Source organism: Eleutherodactylus coqui, chromosome 6, assembly GCF_035609145.1.
Source record: "Eleutherodactylus coqui strain aEleCoq1 chromosome 6, aEleCoq1.hap1, whole genome shotgun sequence".
Classification (NCBI taxonomy): Eukaryota; Metazoa; Chordata; class Amphibia; order Anura; family Eleutherodactylidae; genus Eleutherodactylus; species Eleutherodactylus coqui.
The window spans coordinates 9,772,479-9,799,615 of record NC_089842.1 but is presented as its reverse complement, the minus strand read 5'-3'; the positions used below and the strand labels follow the sequence as shown (position 1 = coordinate 9,799,615).

At 44.1% G+C, this 27,137-nt stretch overlaps 1 protein-coding gene across 3 annotated transcripts in view; it reads left to right on the top strand.

Annotated features, from left to right (window-relative positions):
- Window positions 1-16,940, top strand: part of LOC136631804 (membrane-spanning 4-domains subfamily A member 4A-like) — a 34,339-nt gene extending 17,399 nt beyond the window's left edge. For 2 of the 3 annotated variants that reach the window (XM_066606177.1, XM_066606178.1), the window contains exons 5-7: window positions 1,187-1,360; window positions 4,420-4,539; window positions 15,815-16,940. In XM_066606177.1, the coding sequence (XP_066462274.1) occupies window positions 1,187-1,360; window positions 4,420-4,539; window positions 15,815-15,931 (411 nt within the window). In that variant the 3' untranslated portion in view covers window positions 15,932-16,940. The remainder of the gene's footprint in view (window positions 1-1,186; window positions 1,361-4,419; window positions 4,540-15,814) is intronic. The other variant, XM_066606179.1, reaches the window with a different exon arrangement.
- Window positions 16,941-27,137: the final 10,197 nt, after the last annotated feature.

Here is a 27,137-nt window from a genome sequence, read left to right as displayed (position 1 = left end):
TCACATAGTCAATTCTAAGAAAGCAGACAAGCACGCGGTCAGCACATCCTGTTTCTCTTTTAGCCTCAGAATACATCTCTCTGCCTTGCAAAGCTCTGGCATCATATCTGGTCGAGTATTATTAAGGTCCATACTAAGTTTTTGCATTATAGTATTGCATAGAATTAGCATACATATAAAAAGGAAAGACATATATATATCCATATCTTCTACCTACATACACATGTATTTTCCACTCAAATCGTCCGCCGGCACCCCGTAATTGTTTTTCAGAAAGAGCTTTAAATATAAGCTTTTCCCTGAAAAACAAAATTCTTTTTTTCAATGCAACCCCAGCCAGCTGGGAGGTGAGTATGGAGGGCTTTTTTTTAATCCTTCCCTGACTCGAGTATAAGCCAAGGGAGTATACACGGTAAATTCGGTAAATGTACTGACCCACAGAACAAAGTGCACAGGTCATTTTTAATGCATTGTGAATGGCATAAAAAACAAGTGTCACCCTCCCCCCTCCCCCCTCCCCCCCCCCCAAAAAAAAAAGTAAAAAAGATGCCTTTTTTGCAATGTAACCCCCTTTTTAAAAAAATGTTAATGCATTTTATGGTGCATTAAATAGTAATTTGGAAATTACAATAGTAGGTCGTCTCTGGTCATTATGTTTATTAATAAACAAGGATATTTTTTCCTATTGCTCATTTTCTTGTAAAAACATCTCTAAAAAGTGTAAAGTAACCTGACAGCGGGTGTTCAATCTCCCTGCAATGCCTCTACAGGTGAAATGAAGTATTGCACAAGTTCCATTAAAATCAAAGAGTTATCCACGAAGCACACTGACACACTGGGTCCTCTAAAGATATTCTTCATAGCTGCTCTCCACTGTGGCAATTCTGAATGCCTGACTCCCCTCTACTAATTGGGTTGTCTCATCAGAGACAACAGTCTTGGAAGCTTCTGGCAGCTTTAGTCGACCAGAGTGGGAGCCGTTCTTACAAAGTTGTTCTGCTTACATAGGGAGTTCCCAAGCTGGTGTACTTCTTCATGATGTCCATATATGCTAATAAGACAGATGGATGATGGTTGTGTTCCTGAGACAACCCCCTTTACAGCGATATCCCTGGTAGGATGTGTGAAAATGAGACGTCTCAAGCAGAGAACCCATTTAAGTAATAATTGTTATTTTGTGTTCTAGATAACCGCCAGCTTGGTGATAAACATCTTCAGCTCTCTGTTTGCATCTAGTGGAGTAATAATGTCTGCACATGATGTAGGCACAGAACATTCTTACCGCATCCAATATTGGACGTTGACATATTGTGCATATTATAGTAATGATCCGTTGTGCATCGGAGCATTCACTCCCTGGGTAAGGATCATTCCCTTATATTGACCGGTCACTATGCAGCAGCTGTGAGCAGCACCACTTAAAGAAATTGTATAAGTCTAAAAAAAACACAGCTGTTGTCTTGCAGAAACAGCGCCACTCTTGTCCATTGGCTATGTCTGGTGCAGCAACCGCGGCACAACTTTGAAAAGATGGTGGGGGTAGAAATAGCACTTGTCATGGTGGCTCTACCAAACTCCTCCCCAGAGGGATGTGTATAGCCTGAGACAAGGCACTGCTAGGCCTCTTCCAGGCAATGCTGGGACAGCGGTTACCTGTATAGTGGTGTAGTGGACTTGAGACATTGTCACTCGTGACGCCACCGTTCCTTCACACCGTTAGATGTCAAGCAGGAAAAATAATAGAGTTGAATACCTCAATCACTGGGAACAGGCAGTGACTGGAACTTTACTTCTCCAATGCAAACTTCTCACACCAGTGCAGGAAGAACAATTCAGTAAGGTCAGGGAGGAGAACACAGGATAACACTGGGCCTACAGGCTAAGTTATCTGTATGACTCCGCTCCTGGACAGACACACCAGAGGAGGACACAACACTCCGCAGACACTCACTTGCGATTACTAGCTTGAACACTGCATGGGAGAAGGGAATTGGTGAAGTGGAAAGCAAAGCAGAGACAGAGGAAGACCAGATCCAAAGTATTGCCATCCCTGTAAGTGGGAGAGGCTGTGAGTTGTGAGAGACCAAGTAAGCGATAGAAGCGGAGAGGCAGATGGGGTAATTTATGGGGATGTTAAAGTCACCTAAGATGAGGGTTGGAATTTTGCAGGATAGGAAGTGGGGAAGCCAGATGGCAAAGTCAACTGTGAACAGGTGTGGAGGACCTGGGGGCGGTAGATAACTGCTACTTACATGGACAGTGGAAGAAAAAGTCGTAGGGTATCTATCTCGAATGATGGGTAAGTGAGTGAGGGTATCGGGGGGAATGACCCGAGAGGAGCGTTGTGGAGAGAGAAGAGCAACTACTCCTCCACCAAGCCTGTTTTCCGGTCTTAGGTCTAATGTCCACGGGCAGATTTGATTTGCGGATGCCACGCACGGATAATAAATCGGATAATACCGCGGATCACAGACGGATGGGCTCCATTCATCTCTATGGAAGCTTACAATCCGCAGTGCATCCACAAATACATTTGCGGATTCACTGCAAATTTGAAGGTTAAAATCAATTAGGGGGGTGGGGAACAGGCTGGGAAGTGGGGTTAAAAAAATTTTCCGCACAGAAAAAAATGCGATGCGTGATATCCTGCAAGCAGGGAAAAAAATCAATTTAATGATGACTCACAGCGCATTGGCTGAAAATCCGCATGAATAACCCGCGCATGCCGTGGATATGAGTTTTGTTGCGCAACCTCAAAAATGTTCTCACCCTCAGGGGTATCAATGCGACACACTTTGTTACTGGACACTCATGGAGCCTGCATTTAGGTTCCTCACATACATGTTGTAGCGAATCACTATAGTATTGCAATATATTGTATAAGCGATCAAATGATTGCTATTCAAGTCCACTGTGGGGATTAAAAATGAATGAAAGATGTTTTTAAATTATTACCAATAAATAAATATTAAAAGTTGTTTTTTTTAACTTCCCATTCATTGCATAAAAAAGTAAAAATTGCCTTCAATGTTTCACTGCATTTGAAAATATCCAATTTATTCCAATCTCACAATGTTAATTTTCACATGATGCACAACATCAGAAAAAGAAACAATGCACAATGACTCGCCCCTTTTTTAATCACCTCCATCTCCAAGAAAACCCTTGAATACAAAGCAATCAAAGAGCTGTTTGTGCCCTCAGAAACCACACGTAGCTACCGCGTTTCCCCGAAAATAAGGCACCCCCTGAAAATAAGACACCCCCTGAAAATAAGACATAGCGCATATTTGGGAGCAAAAATTAATATAAGACGCGTCTTATTTTCGGGGAAACAGGGTATGTAGTGTGGCAGAAAAATGAAAAGGGAAAACACAAAAAGGGCTGCAGTGGAAAGGGGTTAAGGTTGCCGTGGAGGAAGCGGATAATGGTTTTGTGCACCTTCTTTACCCATGCAGTTTCTGCAGCGTCCGAGGAGCAGGCCCACAGCCGAGGAGATAGCGGGGTAGATAATGATCTTGTCACGGGGCTCTACCATTTCCTCCCCTGAAGGTAGCTTGGAACCTGAACAAGTTACTGTTGGGGAAGGTCACAGGGAAAGTAACCGGAGGTTACCTGTAGTCCATTTGTCAAACTTGACGCCACCGTTGCGTCCTCTGTGGTGAATCTTGATAATTGAATAAATTAGTCCAAACACAGGGAAACCTTTCTGGACAAACCAGGAACAGTCGGTAATGTCCGTTTAGTGCAACTTAGCAACGTCCAATTTACATCAACAGTGCTGGCACAGATACAACAAGATAAAGTGGTCCAACAGGGAAGATTCTCAGGGCAATCCACAGTCCTAGTTATCTGTGTGATTCCGCTCCTGACGACTCTCTCTCTGTCACTCGCTACCAGTCCACACTCATGTTACTTGTGTTTTTCTCTCGCCAAGCAGCGGTCCCTTTCTCACTCAGTGAACAGTGGTAGCACCTGCATATCCTGGGTAGACTGTGCCCAGGCCAACCATAAGGGAATCGCTCAGCTCCCTCCATTCTCTCCTCACACGGACCGATCAGTACTTTACAGACTCCAACTCAAGCACCAAGTGACTTGCACAGCATCCTTCCAAACATATATACCTAAAACATAGTCACATGATACACAAAGTGATACATTTTGCAGATATAACCCAGACATTAACCCATTTAATCCTGCAGAGGTGCAATACATATAACTCTGATGCATACTTCACATAAAAAACACTGACAAAACAATGGCACAAGACAGACGTATAACATTATGGAGGGGCCCTACTAACTCTAGGCCAGTTGCTGCACTGTGCAGATTCCTGACTGCTCTTTTATATATTGTATCCCAGAAGAGATTCCTATCTGTGTCGTGTCCTACAGAACGTCTCCTCTTTCTCTCTTTCAGCCTGTTGGAGGAGGTCTCCTGTCGTATGTTTTACTGCTTTTCCTGCTGATGTTGTGCATTAGTATATCCACAAGTGTGTTCGCCTGCAGAACTGTCTGCCGAACGTCTTTTGAAGAAACAGTAAGTCACCGATTGTGGCGCTGAGTGGTAAGGCAGCAGTATGCAGTCTTAAGCTCTCACTCAAAACCTGAAGGTTCCATCCTTCCAAAGTCGGTAAAATGAGTACCCAGCTTGATGGGGAGGAAAGATAGAGGAGGCAAACCACCCTGCAAAAACAGTCTGCCAGGAAGTCAATCATAAGGCTGCAGAGTTGGCGCTAAAGCACGAGGGTTTCTATACTAAGTCCTTACCAGGCCTACATACACGTGAACCCTCCATGAGCCTCTCTATAGTTTTGCAATAAAAACCCTTTTTTTTCCGAAATCTTTTTTTTTCTCTATAGCTGCATTCAAAGTCCTGTAACTTTTTTATTTTTCTATGTACGGAGCTCTATAAGGGCTTATTTTTTGCGAGACGAGCTGTAGTTTTTGTTGGTTTCATTTTGGGGAATGTACGGCTTTTTTGATCACTTTTATTGCATTTTTGGGAGGCAAAATGCTAAAAATTAGCATTTTGCCTCAGTTTCTAGCGTTTTTTGTTACGCTTTTTGCCGTACAAAATAAAATGCATGTTCAACTTTTTGTACAAGTCGTTACGGACGCGTCAATACCCAATATGTGGGGTTTTCATTTTTTTTACCTTTTTTTATGCTAATATTAGAAAAAGCATAAAAAAGGTTTTTTTTTACATGTTTATTTTCTTTTTTTTACACTATTTGAGTCCCTCTGAGGGACTTGCAGCACTATGTCTATGATCGCTGTCATAAGGCATGGCAGAGCTACTGCTCTGCCATGCCTTATCGCTTGTACAGCGATTATAGGCATAGGCAATACAGGACGCCGGTGTCTGGCGTCCTGTTGCCACGGTGACAGGTCGGGCTCTCGCGATGACATCGCGAGAGCCGGCCGGAGACACAGAGAGAGCGCGTTCCCTCTGTGAACTCTTTCCCTGCCGCGATCTACTTAGATCGCGGCAGGGAAGGGGTTAACAGCGGGGGGGGGGGGGGCGCATCTCCGATGTCCCCTCGCTGTTGCAGCAGGATGCCAGCTGTGACTGACAGCCGGCTCCCGCTGCGGGATAGCGCGGGATCATATGTGATCTCGCGCTATCCCCAGGACGTACCGGTACGTCCTGTTGCGGGAAGCACCAGGCTCCCTGGGGAGGGAAGGGGTTAATAAATGTGTTTCTGAAATCAGCCTAGGCAAACATGCGTGTGTGTGTGTGTATATATATATATATATATATATATATATTGTTATATCCACCTTTATAGGAAATAGCTGGCAGTTAAGAATGTGTTAGAATCATGTATCTGCCTCCCACACACGATTTCACTTTTGATACCTTACTAACATGTGAATTACCATATTATTGTATTAACCAATCCTGTATGAGCACAATAACTCTTTTTGTATTCTCCTATTTTGTGGTGTAACGTTTCTCCGTAAAAGCGATTGTATTCCTTTGAATAAATCAGAAGGGTATTAGAGAGTGACTGATAACATGAATCAGCTCAAATACATATTCATGCATGAAGCTTCTAATTATAACCAATTTGGAGCAGATGAGTGAAATCTTCTTGAATATGATTTATTCCCATAACAGTCGGCAATGTTGCTTTACTGAAAAATGCCAACTTGAAACAGTCCAACAATAAATAGGGAAGAGTATAGGGCTGGTGCAGGCAAAGTGGGTAGTGAGACTAGAGGTAGAGCACAGGATGAACATCGGGCCCACAGTCTTAGTTATCTGTGCAGCTCCGCTCTTGGACAAACAACTCACTCTTCTCCTCTCCAGACTCTCAGCTTGTTCATACTCACGCTTTCCAGCCGCCTCTTAGTGCTGCTTGGTGATTTCCTCTCCTGGCCTTAGTGGGAAGATCTCCTGGGGGTAGTAGTCAGAGGGGGTATTAGTGTATCTTGACGCCACCAGGAATTCCTTGACGCACCAAGTCTATCTCCATGTGCATAGAAATCTAGTCCCTATAGAGATAGCCGGGATGCTGTGATAACAAAAAAAAAAATGATAAAGAAAAAAAAGTGATAAGGTCTGTGACCCTGATGGTGGGCGACAGGTATAAATGTCTGGGGCTGTCAGCCAGTGTTATATATGGCTACTAAGACCTCCCCTGGGGCGGACGGCACTTTAGAGTCCATCCTGTAGAGAGGCAAACTGGTTTATACTAACCCAGCTACATGCTATGCTATATCTTGGATTATCCGGGATATAACTAGCATCATCCTTAGTGCACTAACATACCTGTCCCAATAAATACCATTATTTGAGATGCTATTTTAATAGATGTTGGTTCAGACCTGAAAGTTTTCCTATCGTTCTCCCTTTTGGGTTAACTACTCTCTATGTATTCGACCTCTACACTCTGAAACAAGGTTCCTCATGAACTGCCGAAAATTTGGCAGGGAAACGCTTTGAACCGATTCTGAATCCAACCTACGTCATTTCAGATGAACTGACTTTTCAACTTAATCTAATCATCTAACTTGAGTAGTTCCTTCTCGGCTAACTCCTTATTGGTGAGGCTACCAGTATCAATTGGTATATTTCTCCTGGTACGACCGAATGACTGGTACTTGCTCCGTTTGAGGCTTATTACTGTAACCTCTTAGGACCAGTACAGCACGGCTACTGTTGATAAATCTGATTCCTGACAGCCAGCCGTACGCTGTGGTCCACTATCCTTACTCCTTCTGAAGCTCATTACTGTAACCTCTTAGGATCAGTGCAGTTTGGTTATTTCTAACAAAATTTTGATAGCCAACTGTACTCTGTGGTCTTTGAACCTTTTCAGCTTGGTAGCACCCTATTCTGCATTTTGGAGCAAGTTCGTGTGACCTTACGATACTGTACACACGTTCTTTCACAAGGGTCTCCAATTCATTTGTGATATGTAGTGTATGATTGTCAGTCCATTCTTTACATTTTAATTAAATTTAATAAAATTTTAGTTTTAATTTTGCTACTCTGTTCTGTGAATTGCCGTGTCTACTCCACAGACTACATACCCACCCCTGTGACTTTTTCTGCATGGTATAGGTGAAACTGTGGGACTAGGTGCTTGAGTCACCGCCGTCCAATCATCCTCAACAGTTTTGCCCACCCGAGATATCTGAATCTTCAATCTGGGGTTAGGTAGAAAATTATTCCCGTGCCAAGTCTTGATCCTACCCTCCGGCCCCTTTATTTCGTAAACTGGAATCCCTGGTAGTTGTTTCACTACAGTGAAGATCTCATTCTTCCAGCGATCTGCTAACTTGTGCTTCGCAGAAGCTCCCAGGTGTTGAAGTAACATTTGATCTCTTGGAGTTCCTGGTACTCGACTTGAAGATCAAATCCCTGCTTATTTCCTTCATTCAATTTGGCAGCATTCTCTTCCACCAATCTGTACGTTTTCTTGAGTGTCTCCTTCAAACGGGCCACATATTGGTAGTTATCCCGCTGACTAATCCCATCTGTAGAAACTCCCAGCAGAATATCAATAGGCAGTTGGGGTTCCCTACTAAACATTAGGAAGTATGGGTAGTATCACGTACTTTCATGTCTAGTGCTGTTATACCGTATGCATGTACCATGGCATCGACTTTCCAGCTCCAAGCCCATTTGTCCTCAAGCTCTAAAATACCTAGCATATCCAGTAAAGTCCTGTTGAACCAACCTTTCATGGAGAGCATCTCCTTCCAGATGATAGGGAGTTGTCCGACTCTTGTGGATATTCAGAAGTTGAAGCAGCTCCTTAATTAACTTGCTTTCTGCCTTGATCAGTGTGGTAATCCATAATGTATTAAGTACTTTTCCCAAAGTACCCTTGCAACAGTAACTGCCTTCTGATCTTTTGTTGGAAAGGCTTGGGTATAACGGGTAAAGTGATCAGTCACCACCAGAGCATTTCGAAAATCCTTTCGAATCATTGTTGATGCACAGGGAGTCCATACAAACAAGATCCATTCAAACTGAATTTTTCAAATGAACCATAAAAGCTGCTCAAGCTGGAAGGGTCTTCTGTTGTACACACCGAAGGCAGCGTCTACTTAACCGAGTCTCAGTGTCTCTCATTCCAGGCCAGTAGAATCGGTCATGTATTAGACCATAAGTCTTTTCGGGTCCCAAATGGCCATGATGCCTCCCAGGGTGATCATGGTACAGCACTACACAATAGAGCAAGCCTTTGTTGATCTCAAACTTTTCCCAATCTCGTAGGAATTGCCCACAGTCCAGAGGATAAGAGGATCAGCCTTTTGACTTCCCATCATCTGCTCAGAGAATATGGAGCACTTCTCAAATGCCCCAGGGCAGCAGGATACGCAAACATGTCAGACACAGCTTTAGCCCCACTTCCAATGGAGTCTATAAGCCATGTTTCAGAAAAGGCTACTTGATCCACAATTTCAGCAGCCATAGCATATAAAGCTCTTCTTCCCACTTGTTTTCTTCCTCTGAATCAGGTAGTCCAGGTCATCTGGAGAACGTCTGCCCCAATATTCTTCGGTCCTTTCACATTTCAATGTGAACTGATAATTGGACAAGGCTGCCAGCCAACGATGTCCCGTAATGTCGAGTTTAGCCGACATCAAAATGTATGTCAAGGGATTGTTATCCATTCTCACTTCAAACGTCGCTCCATACAAGTAGTCATGCAACTTGTCAACAATAGCCTACTTAAGGGCCACGAAAATGTGTAAATTTAGTTAATTGTTGTTACATTTGTGGTGAAATAACATTTTAATCACAGAAACGCAATCTGACGCCACTTCTGAAGACTGCCTATCATCATTATTTTAGTATGAAGGTCGGGGACCAGGATAAGCCATGGGCTCCATTTATGTTGCAACTCTTGTTCAGTTAAACAACGAGAATGGCTGAAAAATAAAAAATGACCTATGGGTTTTGCTGTGCCTATGGTTTGGTGGGAGCCTACAAACCATACAAATGACTGCTATTTCTACTTGACTCCTCCTATAAAGGCAGGATTGTCAATTAAGAAAACAGGAACAGTTTATTACCCGAATCTTCCATCTGCTATCTGACCTATTCCCCATTCAGATAGTTTACCAGTTCCTCCTCCACCCCAACATTATGAGCTTGAAGTAGAAAATGAAGAAAGTGTGGAAAGAGAAGAACCCAACAAGCCTTCCCCATCCCATGACCCTGACTTTGAGGTAAAAGATGATACACCGCAAAGACTGAGTCAAGCGGAATTGAGTGATCTCAATCGAGACCTTGACTTGTCAAAGGAAAAAGCAGAACTTCTAGGGTCAAGACTACAGCAATGGAATTTTCTCCAATGTGATGTTCTCTGTACTGTGAGATCCTGACGTCAGAGGGATATGCTTTTTTTTTTAGAAGAAAAACAATCTGGTTGTTTGCTGCGATGTTATTGGCTTGATGAAATGTTTGAATTTGAACGATGATCCAACTGAATGGAGGCGATTCACAGACTCCACCAGGCTTAGTTTGAAAGCTGTATTACTTCACAACGGCAACCGTCTTCCTTCTATTCCTGTTCGTCATGCAGTTCACATGAAGGAGACTTATGCAAACATGACAGCCCTCCTCAACTCAATGAAATATGCTGAACACAAGTGGAAAAAAAAGTCATGGCTGTACTCTTAGAAATACAACTGGGGACACTAAATACTGTTGCTTTTTATGTATGTGGGACAGTAGGGATAGGAAATCACATTACATTCCAGCGGACTGGCCTGCAAGAAATCTTGACTCTGCCAAGAAAAATGTCCTTGCCAAGCCTCTCGTAGGCCTAAAACATGTTCTTCTTCCACCACTTCATATAAAGCTGGGTTTAATGAAAAATGTTGTCAAAGGTATGAACCAAGAAGGACCGGCATTTAAGTACTTAAGAGACAAATTTCCTAGATAGAGTGATGCAAGGGTTAAGGAAGGTATTTTTGTTGGGCCACAAATTCGACAACTTGTAAAGGATCCTGCGTTTGACCAAGTTTGGAGGGAAAGGAAAAAGAGGCTTGGCAAGTCTTGAAGGGAGTTATTCATGGATTCTTAGGCAACAAAAGAGATGATAACTACACTCAGTTGGTGACAGGACTTCTGAAAAAATACCATCAACTCGGATGCAACATGTCCCTTAAAATCTTTTCTCCACTCCCACCTAGACTTTTTCCCTCCTAGTTGTGGAGCTGTCAGTGATGAACATGGAGAAAGATTACACCAGGACATTTCTGTAATGGAACAAAGATATCAGGGCCGTTGGAATGAAGCAATGCTTGCAGATTACTGCTGGTCCGTGTGTAGGGATGCTCCGGAACTCACTAACAAGAGGCAAGCCAAAAGAAAATGATCTCATGAAGTAACCACATGATTCTCTTCACACCGAACCGCCGGCCAGGAATTCTTCCATCAATTTAGAACTCTTAGAATGTAATTAAAAAAAATTTCAAATACATTTTCTATATTGTTAGCATATGGAATTAAAATGTATCGTTTTCTCTTAAAGGGGTTGTCCCGCGAAACAAAGTTGGGGTATACACTTCTGTATGGCCATATTAATGCACTTTGTAATGTACATCGTGCATTAATTATGAGCCATACAGAAGTTATTCACTTACCTGTTCCGTTGCTAGCGTCCCCGTCTCCATGGTGCCATCTAATTTTCAGCGTCTAATCGCCCGATTAGACGCGCTTGCGCAGTCCGGTCTTCTCCGTGTTGAATGGGGCTGCTCGTGCTGGAGAGCCGCTCCTCGTAGCTCCGCCCCGTCACGTGTGCCAATCAGGAGGCTGGAATCGGCAATGGACCGCACAGAAGACCTTCACCAAGGGTGAAGATCCTGGCGGCCATCTTCGCAAGGTAAGTAAGAAGTCACCGGAGCGCGGGGATTCGGGTAAGTACTATCCGTTTTTTTTTTTTGAACACCTGCATCGGTTTTGTCTCGCGCCAAACGGGGGGGCTATTGAAAAAAAAAAAACCCCGTTTCGGCGCGGGACAACCCCTTTAATCTGTTAAAATAGCATACATCCACCTCTTGTATATCACAGAAACTAGAGCTAAGAAAAAGTTTCTTTTTCATATTCGTTTTTCTCACCCCAAAATTAGTAAGATTTGACTCATGAAGTTAAGGAAACATTCCATAATATTTTTTTTGTTGGCCAGTGTAGCTTGAAGGAATCTCCAGTCAGAAGTCCACTTATCTGCCAAGAGGCTCTTGGATGACCTTCTCTCCTTCCCCTGCTCACTTTCATTTTTCTTCAGGAGATCAAGTAGGGCTTGAGCTATTCTTGAGTACCCCTCCACGAAACGATGGTAATATCCACAAAATCCCAAAAACGAGCGCAGCTCCATAATATTTTGTGGACGAGGCCAATTCACTACAGCTTCAATTTTGTCAGGATGTGTGGCAACTCCCTCAGTGGAGACAATATGGCTCACATAAGTGACTGAAGACCAGCAGAATTTGCATTTGTCTGCAGATAACGTCAACCCCTCTTCCTGCAAGCCCTGTAACACTCTTATGAGGCTTTCTTTATGCTCTTCCAGAGTAGCCCCGAATACAATGATATCATCCAGGCACACAAGGCATTCTCAGGCACCAGATCATTCAGTACTATTTCCATCAACCGTTGGAATGTTGCTTGGAGCGCCTCCAATGCCCTAAGGCATACGAGTAAATTGATAGAACCCCGATGGACATATGAAGGCTGTCTTCTCCTGATCTTCAGAGGCCATAGGTACTTAGTAATATCCAGACCGAAGATCCAGCACAGTGAAGCAACAATTTCCATTAAGGGCCTCCAAAGCTTCCTTAATTTTTGGCAGAGTATACTGATCGGGGATTGTTCTTCTGTTTAAGGTCCTGTAGTCTACGTACAGGCAGGTTAAGCATACAGACTTTTACTGTCTATAATGATGCCTTGATCTTTCATTTGTTGTAAACTTCGTCGCAGCTCATCATCATGCTTCAGCCCTTCACAGAATAGACTTGCTAAATGATACTCTTTATTAATTCAATTTAAAACCGTATTGACATGGGGCACATGTAATGCCAGAGGGGGAGGTATACGTCAGGTTTGCGTACATATAACTCCTCAAAGACTGCTCTCCTAAGTAATGCCTACGTGGCTAGAAGTGTCGCTCGTCTGATAACCGAGATTACGCGACTACTCAAGCGTAGATACACATAAAGTGCAAAAACACCAATGTATAGTCCAGAATGCCCTGACCTACCATCCAGGCCACAGGTCCTATCTGTTTGCTATTTTACTCTTATCTACTCTCCTCATATGCATTACCAGCACTTGTATCTTTAACCCTCACTGACCATGTTTCAATGTGCAGTGTAGGAACACCTTTAACATAGTAACTGAAAGGTATAGCTGGGTCTAGCACTTCAACTTATATGGAGGGTGAGCAAGTGGGGGAATTTTACCTGGTATTAGTGCATCTTGACGCCACCAGGAAGTCCTGGGGGAGCCAAGATTGACAGGGGGTGACGCCCCCTGTACGTGATTGGATGGAGAGCAGGCTGTGCAGTAGTTCCTGGAAGGCCACTAAAATCTCAGAAAAGTGCATAGAGCAGCCCCCTTCGGAGTATGTGCCAGGGGGTTCCTGCGTAGGGACCCTGAAGGCGCAACCCCCCCGACTATCAAGTGACTGATCCTGGGCCGCCACCGCTGCCCCACAAGAGCCCCCCACCCCTTCTCCCAGCCGATGTCACTTTCAGCGACATTCAGGGAGGGCAGAGGGTCGCTGGCAGAGTGGGAGCCATTCTTCCTAATAGAGTTTTACCAATGAGTTCCAAAAAAATGTTTTGATGATCCGCCAACTTCAGCGGTGAAACGCGTCGAAATTAGAATATTAAAAATTGGAGACATCTAGGACGTATAATTTGAGACCTAATATCTTGAATGTCGAGTACTTCTGAGCATGAAGTGAAACCAATATATTTAAGGTGTCCACTTGGAGATCCAATACCTCCAACGTTGGGCAGCTATAAATGCCATAACATCTGCGAATGGCATATCGTGATGCTCATCTTCAAAGGTTACTGAACTATACACTGGTGTTTCAGTAAGTTTTTGCACTTTATGTGTATCTACGCTTGAGTGGTCGCGTAATCTCGGTTATCAGACTAGCGACAATTCAAGTATTCTAGCCACGTAGGCATTACTTAGGAGAGCAGTCTTTGGGGATTTATATGTATCCCTTATCGGATGGTAATTATCTATGAACAGTAAGGACTGCCCCAAGAGTGAGTATACACACACCTGACGTATACCTCCCCTCTGGCATTACATGGGCCCCACGTCTATATGGTTTTAAATTGAAATAATGAAGAGTATCTTTTAGCAAGTCTATTCTGTGAAGGGCCAATTGATTATATTATAGACTATTACTGCCTCTATGAATCACTCATCAACATGCTTTGGAGCAATTCTCCGGGATCTCTCTCGGAAAGGGGTAGCATCAGGCAAACGAAAAGTATGCTGAGCACCAGGGGCATACCTAGAAGCTAAGGGGCCTGGTGCAAAGGGCCCCCCATCCCCACGGGCCTCCACCCCCTATATCTAGATCGTGCTGCATGCCCCTTAGGCCATTCTCACACACACACACCTCTCTTATTGATTTTATTGGGGTTTCTTAGACCCAAGCTGGAATGTGGTGTTCCTGACGTCACGATTTTTGAGATAGATAGGAGATAAATAGATTGATATCAGATAGATAGATAGATAGATAGATATGGGATAGATAGATATGAGATAGATAGATAGATAGATAGATAGATAGATAGATAGATAGATAGGAGATAGATAGATAAATAGATAGATATGAGATGGATGGATAGATAGATAGATAGATAGATAGATAGATAGATAGGAGATAGATAGATAGATAGATAGATAGATATGAGATGGATAGATAGATATGAGATAGATAGATAGATATGAGATGGATAGATAGATAGATAGATAGATAGATAGATAGATAGATAGATAGGAGATAGATAGATATGGGATAGATAGATAGGAGATAGATAGATAGGAAATAGATAGATATATAGTTAGAAGATAGATAGATAGATAGATAGATAGGAGATAGATAGATATGAGATAGATATGAGATTGATAGATAGGAGATAGATAGATAGATAGATAGATAGATAGATAGGAGATAGATAGATAGATAGATAGATAGATAGATAGATAGATAGATAGATAGATAGATATGAGATAGATAGATAGATAGATATGAGATAGATAGATAGATAGATAGATAGATAGATAGATAGGAGATAGATAGATAGATAGGAGATAGATAGATAGATAGATACATAGGAGATAGATAGATAGATAGATAGATAGATAGATAGATAGATAGATAGATAGATAGATAGATAGATATGAGAGATAGATAGATAGATAGATAGATAGATAGATAGATAGATAGATAGATAGATAGATAGGAGATAGATAGATAGATAGGTGTGAGGTCTGGAGGACTTGAGATCATAGAGAACTGCAAGCTGGAGAGCAATGTCTGTGGTACTGAGCCTTAAGAGAGACTGTATGGCCGGGAGAGAGAGCTGCCAAAGCAGTGAAGAGTCGGCTTGGGGAGTTGTGTGAGACATGTCGTGTAGAATCTGTGCCTGTTCGAGAGGCACAAGAACTGAACACGCTAAGACTAGAGAGACTGCTACAAAGGATTACATTGTCCTGCAGCTCTTCAAATCGCGGTGCCCCCAATAGATGTCCAAAAAGGTGTCACCGACATTACAATACTGAACATGCTAGGGATATGTAAGTGAGGTTGGTCCTCAAGGAAAGACCCAACGTCTGCACACAGATAGTTAGTAAAACACAGGCCTGAGCCAACACCAGAGGAAGACATTCTTTCGCAAGTTGCAGACAGGTTATTGGACAACACCTGCGTTACTTTCAGACTGTGTGTGAGCTACCGCCTTTGCTAGGATGAAACGTTGGGTGCTACTACCACTAGTTCTACAGTGAAGTGTATTACTGATGTCTGTGATATATAATAGATTGTTATCATCCATTATTCAAGGGAGAGATAATCATATTCTTTGAGTCAGTCAGGTTGTCTAACATTTCTCACTACCTGCATACTGCTCATCTATTACCGGAAGCTTCTACGGAAACTTCATCTCCAAGTTTGTTAAAATAAAAAATATATATTTTTGTAAGCCCGCTGTCCGCCCCGCACTGATCCCTCTGTCACCTGCCCTACCGCCACACACACATCCAATAGAGTTCCATGATTATACAGATAAGGCTAATGAAATGTGTTTTGTTGCAGACTGTCGTCATCTATCAAACCACAAATTTGCATGTACCTGATACAACCAGAGATGTTCCTCCCGACTACTCAGCAGCCGTGACGTCCGACTTAAAGGCACAGGCAGGAAGTCATTAGTCGTTGTCATACAGCCACTGCAAGACGAATACACTCCAGTGCATTTACAGGATCCTTGGATGCAACCTGTGACTTATAGCATTTCTAAAACTGCAGTGAATCAGTAAACCTTCAGTTGTAAAGCAATATCATAGCATATACACTGTCAAAAACAATCCAGACCCTAGAAGGAGTTGTCATTTAAACTGATATGGGGAAGGATACCATACAGAACGTGTATGCCTCCTTACCCGCACCCATATTATGGCTTAAATCCAAGCTAGAGGCTTCCCAACAGGGTAGTAGAGCTTCCATGCCTATCTCTATCACATCTTGTATCCAAGCTAGAGGTGGTACAACAGGGTACTACAACCTCCATGCCCCTCATATCACATTTTGTATCCAAGCTAGAGGCAGTACAACAGGGTACTAGAGCCTTCATGTGCACCCTCTGTACTGCGACAGCCCTTCAGATATTTGTAGACCGCTATTAAGTCTCCTCTCAGCCTTCTCTTCTGCTAAACATTCCCAGATCCTTTAACCGTTCCTCATAGGACATGATTTGCAGACCATCTTGGTAACTCTTCTCTGAACTTGAACATGATCTAGACTCTATGCTTCACTTAATACATCCCAGAACTGTGTTTGCCTTTTTTGCTACTGCATCACATTATTCACTCATCTTCAACCTGTGATCTATGAGAATAACCAAGTCTTTTTCACACACACACACACACACACTCCCGCTGGGGGATGGATGTTATTGCAATGAGTGTGTTCCTTCTAGGGGAGGAATGGGTTTTGACAGTGAGTGTATTATATAACTGTATTTACCATCACCGGCACATATTACGTTTTGTAGCGACTGTCCAAAGTATACAGTAGAAAGACATAATGAAACTGCATTAAAGGGAACCTGTCACCAGTTTGTAGGACATTAACCAATACCGCACTGCATTACTGGAGCTGCACTGATTACCACACTGGTCTTATCAATGTTATCAATGACAATAAACTCCTTCCTGCATAATTGATGTTTTAAATCTCCTGCGGTCTGGGGGGCTGACCAGCTCCCTAGTTGCATTTTTTTCACAACAGTCCTCTCCAGCCTCTTGTGCATGGTGACATACTTAGCATCATCCACGTACCGCTCTGAAATCTCGCACTGTGCTCTGCCATCGGCTCCCTGCACATGTGCAGATTAGCTGTCCCACAGATTCAAACAGCTTATGCATATGCGTGGGGACCCAACGGCCCAGCAGACTGCAAGATTTCAGAGCGGTGCGCGGACGGCTCCAACTATGACCGCCAAAGGGTCGCTTATAAGTGTAATGGCCCGGAAAAAGGCACTACATAGCGCTTTTTAGCTGTGGGGACCGGTAATATAATAACCGGCCCTAGTGGTTAATCTGAGTCAGTATACATAAGGGATGCAGGTAACCTAGCAACGAGTTAGGACATTTTTATCCAGCTGCACAAGATAGAAAAAATGCATAGAGAGTCAGCTGATGCAGGTAGCCTAACAACCAGATAGGTTGTGATTGGCTGCAGACAAATCTGGTCAGGTGACAGAGGTGATAAATAGCTGAACAACGGTCGCAGGAGCCAGGGAGACGCACCCGACAAAGCAAGTGCCAGAGAGAAGAGGCAGAATAAGTTTAAGAAATAAGTAAAGGGAGTAATGAGTAGTGAGAAAAGAGTGGTGCCAGGCAGAGGAACGCCAAGAAGAGGAGTGCCAGGCAGAGGAACGCCAAGAAGAGGAGTGCCAGGCAGAGAGAGAGTGCCAGAAAAAGAAACACCCGTCAGGAGAAAAGAAAGTGCCAGGCAGGAGAGAGAAGTGAAAAGAGACAGAGATCAGCCGTGACAGAGAGAGTAAGAGAGAAACAAGAGAAAATTCAGAGAAACCCCGAGTAACTGAAAAAGAGAGTCAGCTTTGACAGAGAATAGAAAAAAATAAATAAAAGAGATGTAAATATGAAGAGAGGGAGATAAAGAGATAAAGAGATATATATACAAAGAAGGATAGAGGAAATAAATCCAGAGGAAGCTCCCAGTATATGAACAAGTTAGACACAGGTGTCTACATTGTTGCAATTTGTATATCATTTCTTATGCATAGAATGTGAGGAAGAAAACGACCTCATCTCACGGCCTTATATAATAATACCTTATTTACCACAAATTAAGCAATATCTGTCTCCGTGTATTATTCCACACCTCACCACTCAGGGCGGACACCCACTGGCGTTTTTTTCTCCACTGCGCTGCGAGAGTAAAGTTAAAGTCTCGCAGTGCAGTGTGAGAAAAAAAAACGGCATAACACCGGGATATCGGCATCACGGAACAAGCGCTAGCCCCATTGAAAAGAGATGGAGAATGTCGGGGGCTTCTGCCACAGCTGTCACAGCTGTGGCAGGAGTTTCCTTCATCCCCGCGGGGACCGTGGGGATGAAGGAATCCTCTGCCACAGCTGTGACAGCTGTGGCTGAAGTCCGCGGCATTCTATCCCATTGCTTTCAATGGGATGGGCACATAGCTAAGATATTGCTATTCATGATTTAATAGCTAAGGGCTATGTGTCATTGGCTGAGCGCTCAGCCAATAGCTAAGCAGTAGCTGCTATTGGCTGAGCCCTCAGCCAATCAGCACAGCCCTTTCAGGAGGCGGGGATTTTTAAATCCCTGCCTGCTGAAAGAGCTTAATAGCAGTACAGGGGAGCCAGCAGGAGGACGAGTCTGAGCGCCGGAGAGGTGAGAAATTAAAAAAAAAAATTTTTTAACACTTTTTGCTGATTATCGGGGAAGGGCTTACATTTCAAGCCCTTCCCCAATAATCATACCGTGGGGCTTGACAAAGCAGTGCTTTCAATGGGATAGCATTGAAAGCAATGGGATAGAATGCCGCCGACTTCTGCCACAGCTGTGGCAGAGGAATCCTTCATCCCCGCCAGCTGTGGCAGAAGTCTCCACATTCTCCCTATGTTTTCAATGGGGCTAGCACTGCTACCGCTGGCCCCATTGAAACCATTAGCGATATGCCGGGTCTATACCGGCATCTTTCTTGCGCTGCGAGGCGAGAGTTTTCTCGTGCTCTCGCAGCACAAGAAAGAAAAAGTCGCCAGTGAGCGTCCACCCTCACAGCTACAAATTATAACCAAGGGCATTGGTGTCACAAACTAAAAAAACAATAAAAAGAGAAAACAAATCCCAATTAATCACCACAAATAATAATAATAAAATTAGCGCTCACTATAGTGCTTTATGGCGTCTATGAACAGGATTAAAGGGGTTGTCTCGCGAAAGCAAGTGGGGGTATACACTTCTGTATGGCCATATTAATGCACTTTGTAATATACATTGTGCATTAATTATGAGCCATACAGAAGTTATTCACTTACCTGCTCCGTTGCTAGCGTCCCCGTCTCCATGGTGCCGTCTAATTTCAGCATCTAATCGCCCGATTAGACGCGCTTGCGCAGTCCGGTCTTCTCCCTGGTGAATGGGGCCGCTCGTGTCGGAGAGCTGGTCCTCGTAGCTCCGCCCCGTCACGTGTGCCGATTCCAGCCAATCAGGAGGCTGGAATCGGCAATGGACCGCACAGAGCCCACGGTGCACCATGGGAGAAGACCCGCGGTGCATTGTGGGCGAAGATCCCGGTGGCCATCTTGCTAAGGTAAGGAAGAAGTTGCCGCAGCGCAGGGATTCGGGTAAGTACTAAACGTTTGTTTTTTTTAACACATGCATTGGGTTTGTCTCACGCCGAACGGGGGGCCTATTGAAAAAAAAAACAACCCGTTTCGGCGCGGGACAACCCCTTTAAATCCTCTGTGACCTTACAACTGACTGCCATTACAAGTGATCCCTGATTGCATCGTCTAAATTACCTGCAACTGACATTTCAAATTTAAACATTATTCATTTTGTGGGTAGTACCTCTGCTTGAAATCAATTTAAAAAAATGTCAAATTCAAGTGACAATGAACAGCAAAGCAGCAAGGGAGCAAAAGATCCCTACTCCATCCCCCCTGTTTCCCCGAAAATAAGACAGTGTCTTATATTAATTTTTGCTCAAAAAGATTTAACTTTTTTACATGTATAGCTGCCTGGACACTATTGAAATTGACTTTTTAAATTAACTGTAAGCAGGGCTTAATATTGGAGTAGGGCTTATATTTCAAGCATCCTCAGAAATCCTGAAAAATCATTTTGCATCCTCAAAAATCCTGGAAAATCATGCTATGTCTTATTTTCAGGGAAACAGGGTAATACCATTTACCATGCCATATTACTTGGGAGCCCCTTGGCTGCCTTGATATAAGGGCTCCTGCACACTTGCGTTTTTCTTGCACGTTTTTTTTCACACAATACCGTTGCCTTTTTTTCATGTCATATCTATGGGAAAATTCTAATGTTAAAACGGCATTGCACAAAAATTGCAAAGCATCAACTTGCGATGCGTTTTTAACATTAAAAAGTCTCATTGATAATCGCGTTAAAAACTGCAGCGAAATTGCGTGAAAAAAACGCGCAAGAAAAACGCAAGTGTGCAGGAGCCCTAATGGAGAAGAATATCAGCTCAGCGATTCAAGCAGAAGATGAAAACGCTATACCGTCTGAGCCATCTCACTAATGAACATAAGATGGAGATATAAGTGGGCAAATTAGAAGGTGCCGCAGCCAGAGAGGTCAAATGATGTCCCAGAGACAATAGGAAGATGGTGGACCAGATTTTTTAGAGGCTGCAGAACATCTTTGAGACCAGCACTGCATCCGGAGTAAAACAATGCTTCCTTAAGAGAAGACAGAAATCACATGAAACGCTCCGAGAATACGCACTGTCGCTACAAGAAGACATGAAGGCCGTGAGCCACACAGATCCAGTAGTAGCGATAGGAGCAGATCAGATGCTGCAGGAACAATTCGTGAAAGGAGCAGCCACAGAAGAAGTCAAAAGACAGCGGTGCATGCTATCCGTCCAGAACACAGGTCTCTTTCCTAGACTTTAAGGAACTGGCCATAGAGGTGCTAGGCAGAGAAGTCCTGACAGGGACTTACGCAATGTCAGAGGCCTCTCCCCATAAGAGGAAAGAACATTTATCTACAGAATCCCTGAAGAATGTCCTGATGTTACAAGCAGGTCAGAGCCAGTCTGACGAGAAGGAGATCCTCAACATTGTTAGGGAAATTTCAATAACTCTTGGTATGCTGACAGGCTCCAAATTATAGTGATATGACCGGTCATGAGAACGCAGGGACACACAGAGATGGTGGTATCTGTGTAGCATTCTGGTTTATTGTACAATATACTCAATCTTTATGGGATCTTACAAAGTGAGTGGCTTTATGCCAAATACAATTAAAAATACAATTAATGTTGGCTTCCTAATACATCAGTTTCTTATCAATTCGGCCTTCTCTCCCCAGATGCGTAGCCTTGAGATACATCCTCTGACGCTCGTTAGTGAGTTTTGGCAGGACATATCTTAAGATAAGAACACAGTTCCTGAAACTTTGTGGTGGTCCCAATTAATTTTTCCAGCTACATTAGTCAAGATGAAATTTATCATATTTCTAAGTGAAAATCAGAAACCATACAAATATATATGTGTAGCTTAAGTATTAGAACAGACAAGCAAAGAGACAAAATGGAGTCCTTGTATTCCATCTTTTAGGCTGCAGCCCTAACAAATCCCCCATTTTGAAACAGTTCATCATGAGAAAGAGTCCATATCTGTGGTACATTCAAGGGTTCTACTCAACCCGAGCCGGACTTTGTATGCCAGATTCCACTGGGTGTGTTCTACTTGTGGGCACCCTGGACAATGGTCATAGATATTTACCAATTTCTGAATATCATTTTCCTCTACCTCGGTGTCCTTATGAATCATTGAAAATACACTTTTTAGTTCTGAAATTGAGGTAGGTACTGCCAACAAGCAGGTATGCAGTATGTCTTCACTACTCTTACCATACACATATTAGCAATATTTAATACATTCCAGGCCAAGTATTTTCACATATTGGCATGCCCTACTGCTCATTGCATTCATTCCCTTCTATGCCTTAGCTGCTCTGGAAGAATGGAAGAGGAAGAATGCAAAAAAACATGACAGTTATACCGCAGGCCATGAGGGATACAGGCCTCATTGCCCCTGGGGTTTGGTTGTCTTTTTGCAGTATGAGGCGTGAATCCAATTTGGTTTTCCCTCCAATTTGACTGAAATGCTGGTAGTCAACAGAACCTGGTAGGGACTATCAAATCTGGGTTCCCAAACTGTGCCTACAAATGTTGAGGAAAGTAGAGGCTCAGTCTTGGCACACTGCCAAACAAAATTTCATACGGAGACAATCCTATCTTCCTATTAGGTATGTACCTGACTGAGAAAAGGGCTAATGGAAGGGACTCAGTCCATGGTTTGCCCATTTCCTCCATTGCCTTTTTGTATTTTTAATTTCAGGGTACCGTTAATTCTTTCAACTACTATGTGGATGGTAGGGTGTGTGAAAGAGTTGGGATACACCTAGAGCAGACATGATATGTTGCATTATTTCACCTGTGAAGTGTGTACCTCTGTCTGACTCAATCACTTCCGGTACCCCGTATCTGCAGATTACCTCATTCATGAGCTTCTGTGCGGTTACCTGCTCATTTACCTTGGTAACAGGGTAGGCCTCCAACCTGAAAAGACATCAACAACAACAAGCACATATTCATACTTCCCAACAAGTGGGAGCTGAATGTAGTCAATTTGCAATCCCTGAAATGGGTAGCGTGGCCTAGGCAAGTGTTATTGTGGCTACTTTACCTTCTGTCCTGAGTTGCTTATGCAAGACTGGACAACTGATGCAGCAGAGAACCCAGGAGTCACCTGTCCTCATTCAAGCATTGACATCATTGCTGCTTTTGATAGGTGCATCTTTCCGTGCATCAGCTGGGCCATCATGGGGTACAAGGACCGTGGCAAGTTCTTTTGACTGTTCTCCATACTCCGTCTTGTCCTGATTTTTCCCATTTTTAGTCCATTTGTCCTTTTTTTTCCTTGCTGGCTTGTAACTATAAAGTCCTTAGCATATCAATGTCCAAATTTTTATCAATGTCCAAATTTTTGTCAATGTCCAAAGTTTTTGTCTTTGACTTATGCTGTCAGCCTCTTCTTTTCTTCTTTCTTCCACGGTTTGAGGGCCGCTGCCTTAGCTGTGCTTTCTGCGAGGGCATTGCCTCTTACTTCTCCAGTGTAGGAATTGGTGTGAGCTTTCCACTTTGTCAGGTAGAAGTAGGGCGTCCATGAGACTCTGCACCACTGCACCATTCTTAATTGGCTGTCCTGCTGGAGGTAATAAACTGTCTGGCCTTCCATATTTGGCCGTAATCATGAGCTATGCCAAATGCATAGCTAGAATCAGTGTAAAGGGTTGCCATCTTACCTCCTGCCACTCTACACGCCTCAGTGAGGGCCTTCAGTTCCGCTTCTTGTGCTGAGACATGCGGAGGCAGAGCTTCTGCTTTTAGGACATCTTGTTGTGTGACCACTTCATATCCAGTGTGGAGTCGTCCATCCTCACCCTGGTATTATCTAAAAAAAGCTCAAAATCTGCATTGTCAACAGGGGTTCCAGTAACTGTCCTTAAAACCTGAATTTTCTTGTTGCATCAATGCTAGACAATCATGCAGATTTTCTATTTCGAATAGATCAGAATCTTGTTGCGAGGAGCACTAGGGGGTAGTCCAATACCAACTCAGAAGATTTATCAACCATTGCCTGTACTACTGCCACCGCACAAACACATGAGGGAGCTCCTCAAGCCACTGGATCCAGCCTCATGGAGTAGTATCCAAGTGGCCGTGGTTGTCCTCTGTGCTTTTGTGTCAATACTGTTGTCACATGGCCAGAAAGTTCAGTACAGGAAAGAGTAAAGGGTGAAGTGTAGTTGGGAATACCCAAGGCTGGAGAGGCTAAGAATGGAGCTTCAGGGATGAGAGAGAAAGGAATGATTGAAAGACAGTCATAGAGTGGTTGCATAAGAGAGGAAACAGGGTGGATCCATGGGTGGCAGTATGAAACAAGGCCCAGAAAGGTGCGGGGTTTGGCAACGGATGTAGGTACGGGTATGGCCTGGATAGTAGCCTTTCGTTCCTCTGTCAGATGTCCAGTTTCTTGGGCTAAGCAATGACCCAGGAGAACAACCTTTGTTTTGCAGAATTGGAGTTTGTCTTTAGAGGCTTTACAGCCATTTTCTGCAGAAAAAAATTTACATTAAAATTGTGGCCTGTTGGCAGGCCTCCAAATCATCCGCACACAGTACCTACATGCGGTAGGTGTCTGGCTTCAGCGTCTTTTCTTGACTAGAAAAAGAGGGGTGTTTGCTGGAGAACGTATCTCGCGCAAAGCCCCCATCGGAACCAAGTCTCCCACTTGTTCCCCAATCAGCATTTTTCTTGTGGGAAACTAAGGGGATACTTTTTGATCCAGGGGTGTGTATCCTGGCTTCAGATTTACCATCATAGGGGGTACATCCAATTTCCCTATGTATGTCTTGGAGGTGGCCCACCATTTGTCAGGACCTGCGGAAAGCTGAGTTTCTGCAGCAGCTGTCAGGACAAACACATGAGCCGGATCCACCAAGAGAGCAGTTAGTTTACAAATTTCTTATGAACTGTCACCTGATGTCTCAACCTGTACCGATCCATTCGGTGAGAATTTGAAGGATGCAGATAAGGCTTGTAAGATGTCAGTGCCAATAACAGAGACATGAATTACAACAAGGCAGAATAATCTACAAACATCTATCAACATTGGAAATGTGACATCCTTTATGCAAATTCATTATTAATCTGATCCTGCCTGCAATGTCTCATCAAATTTGAGAAAAAAAAACTTTTCCTGACTGCCCAAGATTCTCACCCCCTCCTTTGTGAAAAAGAGAGGGGTGACCCATTACGTACTTTTACATCATCTAGTTCCACCCCTTTAATTCTCGCTTGCTTCTTCATTAGAGATGAGCGAGCACACTCGTCCGAGCTTGATGTTTGTTCGAGCATTAGGGTACTCGAGATGCTCGTTACTCGAGACGAACACCACGCGGTACTCTAGTCAAGTCCATTTCCTTCCCCGCATGTTTAGCACCATTTTCTAGCCAACACACATGCAGGGAAGGCATTACTACTTCCTCCTGTGACGTGCCAGGCCTATCTCACCCCCCTGCAGTGAGTGGCTGGCAAGATCAAGTGACCGCCGAGTACTTAAACTGTTCCCGCCCGCGGCTCGCCTCAGACACACACTGGGAGAGATTAGGGAAAGTGCTGCTGCTGATATACGGAAAGTGTTAGCGTCTTCCAGAACCCCAACGGTCCTTCTTAGGGCTACATCTGGATAGGGGCAGTAGTGCACCATTTTTTTTTTCATCTCGGGCTGTGCAGGCTATTACAGCTATAGCGTTCTCAATCTGCAGTGTATTATACAGAGTATAGGGAAAGTGTTGCTGAGATAGGGAAAGTGGTAGTGTAGGATCCTGTCTTCAAGGACCCCAACGGTCCTTCTTAGGGCTACATCTTACCATGTGCATTTTACTTGGTGCCTGCTGGGAGTAGTAGTGCTTCCATTTTTGTATTACACAGCTAGGCCTGTTTGCAGCCTTTCACTTAGACTTTTTTTCTGGCTGCAGTGCCATACAATCCCGCTCTCATCGAGAAAGTGCACTCCAATAATTCCTAGCCTGCTGCGAACTACCTCATTTATACCATTCTCTGTCTGCAGTGTATTAGACACAGAGTGCTGGGGCACAGCCACTTCTAGTGGGAGAGTTAGATACACCATACAGTTCATCTCCTCCATGCAAAAACTGCAAAGCTTCTTCGTTATGCGACATCGGACCTTGTGCATTTTAGTTGGGGCCTGCTGGGAGTAGTAGTGCTTCCATTTTTGTATTACGCAGCTAGGCCTGTTTGCAGCCTTTAATAATATTTTTCCAGGCTGCAGTGCCGTACTATACCGCTCTCACCGTGAAAGTGCACGCAAATTATTCCTAGCCTGCTGTGAACTACCTCATTTATACCATTCTCTGTCTGCAGTGAATTAGACAGCGGTCTCACCACTAAACAGTACTGTAATATTACCGGGGCCACTGCAAAGTATTTCAGCTCAGCCGCTGTGCAGAGCGTCTCACAATACCCTTTCCTTCGTGGGGTTGAGATCGCCGCAGTTACCAGCACTATCCACTGGCTTTAGAGTCTTCTCCCAATCCATACAGCCTCTATTATCTACAAGTCTCTACGAGCAGTAAATTACCCCTAGGTATCAGTGCAAGACAGCGGGTTACTTTTTTCAAGTCACAGCATAGAGCCTCCGCTATCTACAAGTCTCTGTGTGCGGTGAATTAGCCACAGTTGTCAATGCTGTACAGTGGGGTAATTTATTTGGGCCCTGCTCTATTCTTAATCTGCCATGATGAGGAGTAGGGGTAAGGGTCGAGGACGTGGACGTGGACGCGGACGCGGACATCTAAGCGAGGGTGTGGGCACAGGTCAAGTTCCTGGTCCAGGTGAATCACAGCGGGCTGCTGCGGGATTAGGAGAGAGGCAAGTTTCTGGGGTCCCCAGCTTCATATCCCAATTTATGGGTCCGCGTGGCAGACCTTTATTACAAAGAAAACAGTGTGAGCAGGTCCTGTTGTCTCGGGTCCCTGCCTTGAGTGGGAAAAAATGGCTCCTCTCTCACCTGAGGAGTTTGTCGTGACCGATGCCCAACCTTTGGAAAGTTCCCGGAGTCCGGGTGATGAGGCTGGGGACTTCCGGCAACTGTCTCTAGAGCTTTCAGTGGGTGAGGAGGAGGATGATGATGAGACACAATTGTCTGTCAGTGAGGTAGTAGTAAGGGCAGTAAGTCCGAGGGAGGAGCACACAGAGGATTCGGAGAAAGAGCAGCTGGACGATGAGGTGACTTACCCCACCTGGTTTGCTAAGCCTACTGAGGACAGGTCTTCAGAGGGGGAGGCAAGTGCAGCACCAGGACAGGTTGGAAGATGCAGTGGAGTGGCCAGGGGTAGAGGCAGGGCCAGAGCGAAGAATCCCCCAACTGTTTCCCAAAGCACCCCCTCGCGCCAAGCCTCCATGCAGAGGGCTAGGTGTTCAAAGGTGTGGATGTTTTTCAGACGACCAACGAACAATGGTGTGCAACCTGTGTCGCACCAAGATCAGCCGGGGAGCCACCACTACCAGCCTCCCCACCACC